The sequence below is a fragment of the Anser anser genome (assembly GCF_964211835.1).
Source record: "Anser anser genome assembly, chromosome: Z".
NCBI classification, from domain to species: domain Eukaryota; kingdom Metazoa; phylum Chordata; class Aves; order Anseriformes; family Anatidae; genus Anser; species Anser anser.
This window is the reverse complement of record NC_139723.1, coordinates 69,478,963-69,492,498: the sequence shown is the minus strand read 5'-3', so window position 1 is coordinate 69,492,498 and position 13,536 is coordinate 69,478,963. Positions and strand designations below refer to the sequence as shown.

At 39.4% G+C, this 13,536-nt stretch overlaps 1 protein-coding gene across 2 annotated transcripts in view; it reads right to left on the bottom strand.

Annotated features, from left to right (window-relative positions):
* LOC310889906 (chondroitin sulfate proteoglycan 4-like) overlaps nucleotides 1-13,536 on the bottom strand; it is a 38,456-nt gene that overhangs the window by 20,461 nt on the left and 4,459 nt on the right. The window contains exons 1-5 of one of the 2 annotated variants that reach the window (XM_083818147.1): nucleotides 10,005-12,139; nucleotides 9,023-9,186; nucleotides 4,850-8,416; nucleotides 3,503-3,973; nucleotides 2,400-2,576 (exon numbers count right to left, since the gene is read on the bottom strand). In XM_083818147.1, coding sequence (XP_083674273.1) covers nucleotides 2,400-2,576; nucleotides 3,503-3,973; nucleotides 4,850-8,416; nucleotides 9,023-9,088 — 4,281 coding nt within the window. In that variant the 5' untranslated portion in view covers nucleotides 9,089-9,186; nucleotides 10,005-12,139. Of the gene's footprint in view, nucleotides 1-2,399; nucleotides 2,577-3,502; nucleotides 3,974-4,849; nucleotides 8,417-9,022; nucleotides 9,187-10,004; nucleotides 12,140-13,536 lie in introns of those variants that run through there. The other variant, XM_083818146.1, reaches the window with a different exon arrangement.

The window sequence follows — 13,536 nt, the reverse complement described above, 5'->3', positions numbered from 1 at the left end:
GGGAATGGGCGAAAGTTGCACCAGGGGAGGTTTAGGTTGGATATTGGGAAGAACTTCTTTACTGAAAGGGTTGTTAGGCATTGGAATGGGCTGCCCAGGGAGGTGGTTGAGTCACCATCCCTGGAGGTCTTTAAAAGACGTTTAGATGTAGCCCTTAGTGATATGGTTTAGTGGAGGACTTGTTAGTGTTAGGACAGAGGTTGGACTGGGTGATCTTGGAGGTCTCTTCCAACCTAGATGATTCTGTGATTCTGTGACGCAGTGGTTTGAATAAGGGATGTTATAGATGCCCAGAAGTACTGCCTTTTTGAAAGCAATGCACAGTTTATTATTCAGCATTCATTCACTGCTAGCAGTGTCCTTGAGGAGCAGAGTCGGCTTGGCTAGAACATCAGGCCACCAAGTACCACCCTACACAGGAATGCCCAGCTCATCTCAGTATTTAGCAGCACTATGGGAAATCCATTTTCTCCCACCTATTTGGGATGTGCAAGGTTGCTTTGAAGAAGGATGATTTTAGCGTATTCCTCCCAGTACGTAACTCAACTGCCACCTTTATTTCAGCGTGCACACAAATCCAACATGTGTGTTACTAGTACACACTCATAACAAAACTAAAGCTTATTTCTCAGCAAAAGCTTACGCATGACCAGCAGAGCCACAGGCACAAAGGCAACATCATGGCTTTGGATTTGCAAACTGCCTGCACAGCAGAGAGGACCAGCTTTGGCTAAGTTCGGCTGTGTTACCATTGTTCTTGTGAAGCCTGGACTTAAAAGCCATTTTTAGAAAAAGCCACAGGATGCACTGCAGTGCAGTACACGGGCTCAGTGCTCTGAACAGACGGCAGTTCAAAGCCTGCACTGTACCGGAGGGGAGACACAGAAAGAGATCAGACTGACATATATCCCCCTTGTCTGCTACTAAACATTACCATGTGCTGTGCTGATATCTACCGAGTACAAATGTGATTAATTTAACCAAGGAAGATTTTACTTTACCACTTGAATGCTTGCGAAGACAGTTTGCCCTTCTACCGGCACTGTCTGCATAGGGTAGGGTGTCCTGTGTTGTGGGCATCTGCAGCTTATCACAGGCTTGCTGCCATCACTGTGAAGATGCACGGTATTACCACTATCACTGCTTAAAAATTACATCTTTTCTCCTGCAAAAATGCTACATACACAACTCAAAGCTATGGTCATCTCCACAGTAATCCATTCTACCTAAGGAACACGTGACTAAACATGTAAAATTAAATGTTTGTTTTAGGTGCCACCAATTTTTAAACTGCAGCACTGGGAATGACGCAGCCTCAAAATAACCTGATGGGGAAGGGGAGAGAAAGGGGGATGAGGAAGAATGAGAGGATAAAAGAACAAAAGAGCAAAAACGAAAGAAAACAAAACCAAAAAAGCATTGAAGTGACAGTAGTGACTTTTTTCATGACCAGAAGCTTAAAAAGCTAGATATGGTTTTTAAGAGCAGAAAACGTAGCATCAGCCTACAATTTTATAATTTTCTTCAGTAATTGGCAGGGGGAAGAACTAGAAACAAGTTATCACATGCTTTTTTTACCTCACCATATCAAACAATAATAGCTTCAGTGTCTGCAATAATACCTCAGTGACCTCTACCAGCCTAGATTTTCACTGACTGCATTGTGTTATTACATAATTAGAACTTTTTTAAAGTCTGTGAAAGTCTTACTAAGGGAACATTCCTGTTCTGTATCAGGAATACCCAACGTGTAGTCAATTATCTAATGATGTGCAAGTGAGAATGCTATTCTCTTCTCCTGTTCTGTCCCACTGGGGGTTCAGGGAAGAGCAACAGCAGGTTGCTCCTCAGACCTCAGCAGGTCTGGCCCTTCAGTATATTTAATAGCAAGATGCACAGGAGCTGGAAGCCATGCAAAGGCAACAGTAAGATGTTTGTACTCATTATCAGTACTCTTGGTACTTTTCTTAGCTGTCTTTATTAACGGCCTTGAAGACACCCTAGCGAAGAACATGGAAACACAGCATTGCTCAAGGTACGAGCTGCCCAACCCCAAAAGCCCTCTGTTAGCCCAAGAGACTTCATGTATCCTTAAAGTTACAAAAAAGCTCAGTGGGTCCTCTAGATAAACTTAGTCTACTTTACACTACAGCATCAGAAAACATTCCTCATGACCTCCCCTAAACATTCCTCATTCTTCACCCTAAACACAAATTATCCATGTACTGTATCCCTTCATTAAAACTATTTGATTTAAATCCCAGGACTGCATTCCAATGAATATTCCAATACTATTGCACTGAAAATTCCAAGCGATGCAAACGTCACATTCTGCTAATGAAAGTAAATTCAATGATACCAGATTAGAAATCAACATTTTAAAATGATGACAAACATACCTGAAGAATTCTGTTAACTTTTATAACAGGAGCTTCATCATTTACTGCTTTAACTGTTACAAACACAGTCTGGGGCAAGCTTTGTTTCCACAATTCTGTATTATTTACTATAACAGTAAAATTGTCCGTCAGCTCCTCACTGTCATCATGAATATAGTAGATTAATTCTTGTTCCACCTGAAAAATATAACAAACTGAAAAATGAGGAAGCTAAAAAAAAATGAATGTGACATTAAAAAAAAAAATAAGCATGTAAATCTAGTCATGCCCATCTGGATTTATAGCCTCAACTTTTTATGACTTCCAAGAATTCATTTGCACTCGCCTTCAAGGAAAAACGGAAAATCCAATCCCACTGTGTTTACCACAACATTTCCTTGGAGTCATAAACTGAAAATAGTGAGTAGTAACAGATGGTAACTTATTATATAGTTTTGCTTCTTAGAACTAACAAACTGAAAATTAGCTTATTATATACACATTCTCTGTGAGCAAAGAAATAACTTTAAAAATATACATATTGTTTCCACTTCCCTCCTTGTTCAATCTACATACCATTTCCTCTGGTCAGCTTTTTCCAAGATGTACTCACTGCCTGCCTTAGGTTTCCAGAGTTCCAACATCTTTTACCTAGTGTGAGCTGCTCATTGGTTTCTTATGATTATGGCACACCAGTATGTGTGACCAGTGGCACACAAGGGAGTGAAGCACTAAAACTGGCCACCTACCTCTCTACTCAAATTGACAAGAGAGCAACTGCAGCACTATCTCTGGTACAAAAACAAAGCTCAAACTCATGCATCTCACCACCTCCCACCGAATTGTTAGGCATTGGAATGGACTGCCCAGGGAAGTGGTTGAGTTGCCATCCCTGGAGGTCTTTAAAAGACGTTCAGATGTAGCCCTTAGTGATATGGTTTAGTGGAGGTCTTGTTAGTGTTAGGGCAGAGGTTGGACTGGGTGATCTTGGAGGTCTCTTCCAACCTAGACGATTCTGTGATTCTGTGATTCTGTGAACCCTGCCACCTGAGACAAAAATTCACATTTAGCAATACAAACAAACAAGAATCGCTACTACAGCACAGTGAATCTAAATGCATTACCTGTTTTCTGCTAAATTTGGTTAACTTTATTCCAGGAACATGAGAATTTTCAATATACCCATGCTTTGGCTGCTCAACTAAAATAAATTCACAGCTGAGTCCTGCAAAGTGTCTACTGGAAATTTTTAGATAGTCTTCCACCAGGGCTTTTGAACCACCTTCAATTACTGTGAAGTTCTGTACTTCCAAGGGAATCACTCTGGGAATGATGTCGACAGATATTTCTATTCCACTCACTGTTTGGACACCATTGGTCGCATCCAGAGAAAAATGGTCATTTAGTTGGTCAGAAACTGTCTGCACATACTGAACCTTGCCCTCATCAACGTCTTGCTGTGTGAAGGTCAGAACTGGCTTTTGGTCGGCACCGAGATAACTTCCTTCTGATGAAAATTTCCGAATGTATCCATGTACTGGAAGCTGTCTTACTGTGAACACAATCTCAGACGAAGAGCTGTTTTCATGAGCAACCTTAAATTTGAAAAACACACCCCAAGATTATTTAAATGGAAACACGAGAAATTATTTATCTTCCGAATTTCTCATTTTTAACACTGGGATTGTCTATCTAATTAATTGGCATCCTTAGTTTGGTTACAGGTATATCTGCACATTTCTAATATATAAAAATTCTTCAAGTACACATGCGTTAAATGGCATGGGAGTGTTTCGTAACTCTGAATATGTTTTGTAGATTTTGAAAGAACACACTGTGTAATTAACTAATTGCCCAAGACCTGTAGACTCCTGCTTGAAATGAAGACCTCAGCCAGCACAGCAATGTGCTGCAGCAGCCCCCTCGTGGTGGTTACTGTAAGGCTACATGCAAACAATAGGGAGGAAAGTATTAACCAACAAAATACAATCTCTTAATGATTTCATATTTTTAAAATCTTATATCCAATCCTCCATGTTAATGGGGATAGCTCCAAACTGAATGAAACGAAATCCTTTCTTCTTTGGCATATCCCACCAGTTCAACTAATGAACATGCATACAAATAGTTGCCACAACTAAAGCAAATACACAAGTAAAGCATCTACAAATCTTAACTTTCTCAAGCACCAGTATGTAACAGAGTCAAAGAATACAGTCAGTCCTTCTCTTTCTTTAACATAACTGGATTTCTTTCCTAGGAATGGAAGCTACCTAGTGTCAGTTTCCTTACAGAATCAAGCATCCAGAACAAAGACAAGTTAGTGAAAACAAAAAAAGTTAAAAACTAAAGACAGTTTTGGTGAACAGAGAGAGTACAGACTGCAATGGCTGAGAAAGGAGAGAAGAAAACTCACTACAAGATTGGAGAAATGGACAACACAGTTAACTAACTTAATACAGTTAACTTACTTGCAGTTTTCCTTTACTGATTTTAACTGGTTTTCCTTCTTCAACTAAGAGATTGTTATTGTTCACAATCCTGGGTGGCCATTGATGACTTTCCAAATACATGCGAACATGTACACCAGCATCCAGAAGGACATCTTTAGCATGGACTGTAAAGTTAAATGTGTCAATAAGGTTGTTGCTGTCATCATGCCTGTAGGTCACATATCCCTTTATCAGATCAAGTTGAGTGAAGTAATCTGTCATTAAATTATTTACACATATTCTTCCATATTTTGGGAACGTGGTTATCTTGTAGGTAATCTCATGATCATTTCTGATGTCTTGGTTTGTAACAGCACTTAGGTTAGCTGTTGTAACAATTTCTTCTTTTCCTTTTTGAACCAACAGGCCCGTATTATTTGCCAACCTAACATAAGGATCAGTGGCATTAACTTCTAGAAGGAAAGATGTATAGTGCTTGCCATCTGTCACAAAGAGCACAAAACGCCCAAAATCTGCACCACGGTGTATAAACAGGACTTGCTTTTGCTCCAGGTCTGCTTGCCTGAATTGGTAGAGTCTGTGCAATGTATCATTTGTTAGCACCAAATCCCCATTGGAAATGCCACGTCTAGTGTACAGCAACTGTCCATCTTCAAAGTCAGAATCAGGATCGTGATAGCAAAGATCTGCCAAAGTTAACAATCGCTGACCATTTCTCACTACGCTAAAAACTTTATCAACTACACGTACTGGTTTTTCATCATTCTTCAGCTGGACAGAAATGTTGAATCTAATTTCTACTGACAAAGATCCTGCTTCTGGATCAAAGTTTGCCCACTCCCCTGATTCTTCACTGAAAGCTCTGACAACAAATTCATCAAACACTGTCTCAGAATCATCATGCACATACATAAGGCGCTTATTACTTATATCTTCATTAGTGAAAGTGGTGAGATTGTCATTACTCTCAAATGAACCTGAAAAATTAATGAGTTTTAATTTTCCATGCTTAGGAAACTTTAAAACTTTATATTTGAAAGTTTTATTATCCAGCATTTGCACAAACAATTTTGTGCTTGTTATTAATTCTCCCTCACCTTCAGTAACAGTCAAGCCATTGTTAGTCAACATAATGTTTCTGAAATCTGATTTGATGCAGACTTCGAATTCATAGACATTTGATTCCAGATATTTTGTTGAAATGAGGAATTTAAATGAATCACATTTGTCTTCATGGTACCTGCTGATTAATTCATATGCCACTTTTTGATCAGTAATGTCTTTCTGGCTAAAGACTGAATATTTTTTCAAAGGCTGGTCATTAAGCAGCATTTGTCCACTCTTTGGTAGGGACAGTAGTTTAAAATGAAGCTCATCTTCAGGTATTTCTAGATCCACAAGCACAGCAAAAAGATTATCTGAATTCAAGTACTTCTTTTTTGATTTTTCAATTTCTAGAGGAGTATATTTCACTAAGCTGTACCTTAACCATTTCACTTGGACTGGAAACACATACTCTTCACCGATTCTGTTTCCTAAGCTAACTTTGAATTTAAATTGGTCAGTAACATTTTCCAGCTGAACTTCTTTGAAATTGCTACAGTATCTCACACGGCTGCGCTGAACAGAGCGTTGAGAAAAAGAGCTGACTTGCTTCCATTCCCCCCTTGAATGCTGCCTTTGGACTTCCCCAAACTGGGGCGGCTCTGTGATCTCGTACCGTATCTCCAGCTCCTGGAGGTTGGCATTTGTTTCAACTGCCAGATGCCTAGGTGTGATCAGAGCTGCAGAACCCTGCAACAGCTTTATTCCTGAGCTGCTGACAACTTTGTAATCCAAAGGAACTGCCATAACACGTAACACAACAGTGTTGCTCACTTTCTCACCATCACTTGCCCTCAGAACAATCCTCGAGTTCTTGACACCTGTGTGAACAAAGAAAATACTGCCTTTTCTTAAGTCCTCATTAGAAAAAGTAGCAATAGCTTTTCCAGGATGCTTTGAATTTTCTAAAAATCCTGCATCTGCATTCATATTTCCAAGAACTGAAAGACTGAGGTCCAGAGGATCTGTATCATTATCTAAAACTTTTATCAGGTCACTAGTCAAACGTTTCTTTGAGTTCTCCAACAGAAGAAGTACGTTTCCCTCAAGCAGTGTGATCTCAGGAGCATCGTTTACTGGAATGATAGTAATGCCAAACACATACTGCTCATTTCCTTGCAAATACAGGGGCAGAGTATTTCTGCTGCTGGCAGAAACGGAGAAATTAAAATGATCGTAAGTGTCCTCAGAGCCACCATGGACATACAGAACCTTCCCTTGCCACAGGTCCTGCATAGTAAATTTATTTACCTCCTGCACAGCTTCAATATCCAATTTCAAGTTCCCACGTGAGGGTGGTTCCTTTATTTCAAAAAGAACTTGTGATTGATGGATCCCAAGTTTCTGAAAGTCTAAGTTGACTTTAATATGTTTAGATTCAAGTGAAGCTTGTCCACCCTCTAGCACAATCAAGTTACTCAGAACTAAAAGGTGACTTTTATCTCCCTGGCCCAGTGAGACAGAGCTTTCAGGAGAAATGGCAAATGTTGGGGCTGCTTTCACAGTAGGATATTTTAATGCCATCTCTAAAGAAAGATTTGTATTAAAAGCACTTTCCGTTTCACATCCAGCTGAAATGTCCTTTGTTACCAGAACATTCTTCAGTGATTTCTTTTCTGAATTGACTGTTAGGTCTCTTAAGCAACCTTTGAAGGACCCTCCTCTGGCATATTTCCCAGACACTGATGCTAGCTCTAACTTAATCGCTTCTGAACGTGTACTGTCATCTACACCACCTACAAAGAGAGACCCCTTCAGAAGCAGCTTGCTTTGCAGAGGGAATGATTCTTTCACAGTTTCTTCATCCAATGTCAGCTGTAAATATTCTGTGCTAAATTTCAGCTTCACATAGTGCCAATGACCATCGTTGACTGGCATACGAGAGGAAAGCTGGGTTCTACTTTGATGTCTTCCAATACAGGCTTTAATTAATCCATCTTCCATTTCCATTGCAATGAAATCTCCTGCTTGTCCAGGATGATAAAGCAGCAAGCCACGTGCAGCTGAGGTTTGCAATGCATACTCCAAGATTCCCTCACCATCAACATTCCACAACGGGAAAGAAACGTAAGATCTGGAACTGAAGAAACTGATGGGTTCATCTTCACCTGCAAAGAATTCATCACTGCATCCCACCGAAACTTCATGAATACTTTTAAAGCCAAGAGAAGGTCTCAGGGGCATCAAGATGTCTAGCTGATTAAATGACACGTCATCAATACATCCTCGAAAGTTGGGCAGTTCTCCAACAAGGTAAGGAATGTCAAGTTCACTAGTACCACCTACATAGAAGCCATGATCAATATTTAAGTCATGGAGAATTCCAGGCATTTTTGCACTTGTTCTATCATGTTTATCAACTACCAAGGTGACATTATCATGTTCATGATGCAGTTCAACCAGATGCCAAGCTAAATCATTCAGCTGAGGTCTTTGCTGAGAATGCAGTACTCGCTCCCCCATGCCAAAGTTAATTCTCAACTGCAAGAGACAGAATATTAAAAATACATCAAAATCCAATGTCATATTTTGTTACAATCATATATTCATATAGACTTAAACAGTTGATTTTCATAAATTTTCATATTTAGCATATCATTTATTAAATGTAATTGGGAAAAAAAAAAAAAAGAAATCCCATTAAAATTATGTCTGGGTTTACCTGCCATCACAAAATTGACTTGGGTAACTGCAGAAGAGGGAATGAACTACAGTCCAGTTCTGCTAGGACCAACAACTCCTGAGAACCCTTATAACACTGATGTTTCAAGAACTTGCCTTGCAGAATAACTATTATTTGGAACCAACATTATCTAAGATGCTAACAGCATTAAATCTGAAATTTTGTCCTTACTGAACCTCATGCATTGAACAGTGATCTTGATCTTAGATCTTCTAGAGATAACTAGCTTTTTAATAATTATCATTGTAAGAAACACACACCATGTTTTGAAATTATCAATTATATTATAAAAATTTCCACTCTTTTTAACATAAGCTTTGAGAATTGTTAGAGACGACAGCTTGAAGAAAACACTAAACAACAGAGGCTATGCATTTCTTTTTTACCATAGCTACAAATCTTACCTGCAACTTTCCTGACTGTAGCTCTATCAAACAATAATCTGTCTTCCCAGCTGCAAGAAAGAGCATTCCATGTGGCTTGCTTGTTCGAAACCGCAACTGTAAGGTTGTCAGTGAGGATGTTTCTGCCTTCTTCAATGCCACAAAGCTATCACCATAAAATGATACTAAAAGAAAGGAAAACAAGCAGATTTAGTCACACATGCAGAGTTTCTTTTATACATGTATTAAAAACTCTTACTAACTCTCTATATACTTATTTATATATGTATAAAAATAGACCTCATATATTAAATTCACCCAGTTCAAGCAACTGGGTAAGAGCCCAGTGGCCATACCAGTTTGAACAAGAACTGAATATAGCCCAGTATAATATCTCCAACAATGACCACAGGGAATCATGGCAGAAGCATATTTAACATTTTCCTTCAAATACTCTCCTAGTTTCCAATTATTTTTTATTTCAGGTGTTTTCATGAACTTGTCACAGTCCGTCTGTTTTCTAATTGCCACAAGATTTCTCTCTGAAGTACTCATCTAGTTTCTCTTTGGGCATATGTAAACATCTTCATCTTTAGGATGTTTCCCTATGTCTCTATCAGAGACATCCTCTGTCACCTCTGATGAGAAGACGCACAGGTCTCCTGCCACCTGCAGAACCATATCCTTCCAGACGTTCTCATCTGTCTCTTTTCAGGTTGAAGAGTCCTAGCTTGCTCTCTTGGTTCCTATATGCAGCCTTCAACCATCCCTGCTGCCCTGTTGCCCAGTCACTCAGTTTTGTATAGAACTCCTGCAATACTTCTCTCTCTTCTCCCCTCTTTACTGTCTTGAACAGTAATATCAGTAAACTTCCTCATTTGACTACTCACTGCCTTTGCCATCTCCTTTATTACTGAACGGCACAAACTGCAAGAGCAACTCCTGCAGAGCTCAGCTGTTAACTTCTCTTCTATGCAAAATATAATTTACCCCTTCTTCCTACCTTTTAATCTAAAACTTATCACTCAGTGCCATTTAGAATAACTAGATATGAAGTTGCAGAAAGACAATATTTTTCAGGGTGATACTGGGCAACACTTTGGTGTTTAAACTGCATTTCCTGAAAAAGAAAAAAATAAATGTAAGCTAAAGCTTTTGCCTTTCACGAAACAGTTCAGCATCAGAATCCATCACTGAAGGTGGGACTGGAAACTCAACATCAGCCTAGGCAGTGATCCAACACCAAAGGAGATCTTCGGCCAAGACCACCTACTGTGCCTTGGCGTGATTTCTGCTTCAGTACCCACCAAACTAGTCAGCATGTTATTACAATATAGGAATCAAGTTCCTCTTTTAGAATGATTTCTGGCTGAAAACACATTATGAGTGACCTCAAAAGGACTCTGGTGCCACAGTTTTAGAAAAGGGGACATTATGTCCCGAGCCATCTGATGTCACTTGTACCACCATGGAAAATAGGTGGGGTTCACCAGCAATACCATCCCCGAAAGCTCCCTTGACACCGTAACACATGCATTCAGCATATCATACAGGAAACAATTCCTTCGGACTGCGTGGGCAGACAACCCATTTTGCAATATCAATCCATGCCCCGAAGGGAAAAAGAAGGGTGGAAGCAGCTGAGAGTAAGAGTTTGATCTAGTTCAACTATAATTTCCCCTTGCGGGTATTTATATATACTATATATACAATATAACAGAACAGTTCAGTTGGAAGGAACCCTCAAAGATCATCAAGTCCAACTGCCTGACCAATTCAGGGCTAACCAGAAGTTAAAGCATATTGGTGAGGGCATTGTCCAGACATGTCCTGAACACAGACAGGCATGGGGCATCAGCCATCTCTCTAGGAAGCCTGTTCCAGTGTTTGACCACGCTCAAGGTCAAGAAATTTCTCCTAATGTTCAGTCTGAACCTCCCCTGCTGCAGCTCTGTGCCTATCCTGTGCATCCTGCCACCAGTTACCAGGGAGAGAGACTGGCATCTCCCAACGCAGATACACAAGGCCTCAAAAACAGAGGTCAAATCACTTGGGACACAAATTTAAAGATCTGCTCAACCTGAGTTACTGGCGAATTTGTGGTCTCCATCTCCTTTCTTTCTTCACTAGAGCACACTCCCAGCTCTGATTAGAAAAACCACACAGGGGCTACAAATCCTTCCTAATATTTCCATCATGACAAGTTACACTTATATGAAAACCGTAAGTTTTGAGAATTTTGTTTCAAGTAATTTTACTGAATATTCCTGTCCAGCTCCATCCATAAAACGTTTCTTAGAAGTAAACACAAGAAGCCAGGCCAGACACAGCAAAAGGCTTCAGAATCACAGAGCAAGGGAGTCTTCACTCTTGTTACCTAGAGGAACCATTAGGCTGGCTCTTTAACCTTTTGCTCAGCTTCTTTTCTCTGCTGCTGAAAAAAATTACTGAATTCAGCTACACTTTGAATTATTTTTCTCTTGGTTTCTCTCCTCATTGAGCAAAGCAATCAAAGCCTCATCTCTTTTCCATTTCCAAAACTAATAACCTCCAAAATGTACCTACAAGAAACAAACTCAAACTCACTACACAGTTATTACATGTGCAGTGCGCATACATCCAAAACCAAAATCAAGACAAAAGACCTAAGTGAAAGATGCTATTTTTTCCACATTTTTCTGTATTTCTCATTTCAGACTCAATGGCACATCTTCTCAGCAATGTATAAGGAAGAACTGATCTTGGAATCACAATCCAATGTTCACTTCGTAACTGGAAGTAATTTAATGCAGGCTTCACACTGCTCAACACCTTTCAGTCTCCACTGTTGGCAGAAAACAGCTAAAGCTCTGCGTATCAAAACCATACCCTTCCTTGGTACCCTTGTACCCTCTCTTCCCAAAGAAAGTTGTAAGAGAAGGTTTAGGCTTGGACCTGTAACCCAAAAAGGCTTTTATAGTCATGCCACAGAGGTTTTTAAATTCACGCCAGTTGAAAAAGAGGGGCATTTTTTAGATGCTTTCCCTGCCACCTTTTGTACGAAAATCTTGAAATACATGATTTGATCTTCAGGCAGAAAAGAAAAAGACAACTTTTTCATACAAGAGAGTACTTGTACCATGTTTTTGTCTTCAATGTGTTCAGGAGTTATCGGTAAAAATACTTTCAGGCTTTATGAAAGTACAGCTTGAAGCCCCATTAAATGCCCTCAGTGACGCAACTGAGGTAAACAGTGGAGACACCTTTAGTCCTAATGTGCTTCTGCTGTAACTAAGATGAGAAAAACGGCAGTGAAAAAACACAACGGCCTGGCAAGGGAGAGCAAGCGAATGGGCAGCATCAGCACGCAGGGTATAAAAAACAATGGTGCCTTACTACGTCTTACTGTTTTGTTTTTTCTTCCTGGTACTGGATTGCAGAGTTGTATCAACAGATGTGATAAACACCAAATATCCCTAGATGCAGGCTGAACTGCTAGTTGTACATTCTGCAGGTCCCAACCCTTTTTCTACTAAGCTAGAGGTAAAACAGCATGCAACCTTACACATAGATATAATAGGAAGTCTCTACCCTGGGATAGAATTTGAGTGATGGAAGCAAGTGTTCAGAGCCTATTAATACCAAATGTAAGCTGTTGTGATATTAATAACTTATAAAAGCTCTGCTTCTTCTGATTGCACAGCACAAGTGAAGACATTAAAAAGGAAGATGCTTTCGGAGAAGGTGTACCAAATTCCATGTATCTAATGTCCGAAACTTCTTATAGCCCTCCACCAGAAAACAAAACAAAGCAGAATGAAGGATTAAATACATCTGCAAGTATTGCACATGGTCTGCACTATAAACATGCCTAAAGTTGGCCCACAAAAACAAATAACTTCTCTAGCTTCCAGGTAACAGAGCTTAACATCCAGGTCCGAGAATCCAGCTACTGCACCACCAGAAGAGATGTCAGTCCTCTCCAAAGGGAATTCCGTAATGTCCAAAATACTGACTCTACTCCCACAAGATTTTATAGCATATTTTAGCATATTCCACTTGTGCTGAGGCAGCCAGAACCATTTATCAGAACAACGGAGATGAAGTGATTCATTCACATGCTGCAAGCATCCTTTCCAAAATTTTGTGATTCGTGTGTTTATTTTCATATCCAGTTATACTTCCTTTCACCTTGAAGCTGCCATTAGTAAATTTGAAATCACTGTGATGATGGGAGAAGCCTAATATCAGAGTACATAAAAATAATTCAGAGAAATAAATATTGGTCTCCAACACCATTAAACAATCATTTCGAAGTTAGTAATTTATACTAAACCTTTTGAATTATACACCTGCTGAGTGATGTGAAAAAATGATAAATTAGGATAAAGTGAAGCGTTTGTTAGATGAAGCAATCTTCACTAAAAAATAATCCTTTCAGGCAGAATATTCTCACTAACATTCACAAGCATGACTAACATTTTCTTGCAACTTTTGGAAAGGTTTACATATACTTTATAGTATATCAGTGATAAAAATCACTATTTTTTTTAAAA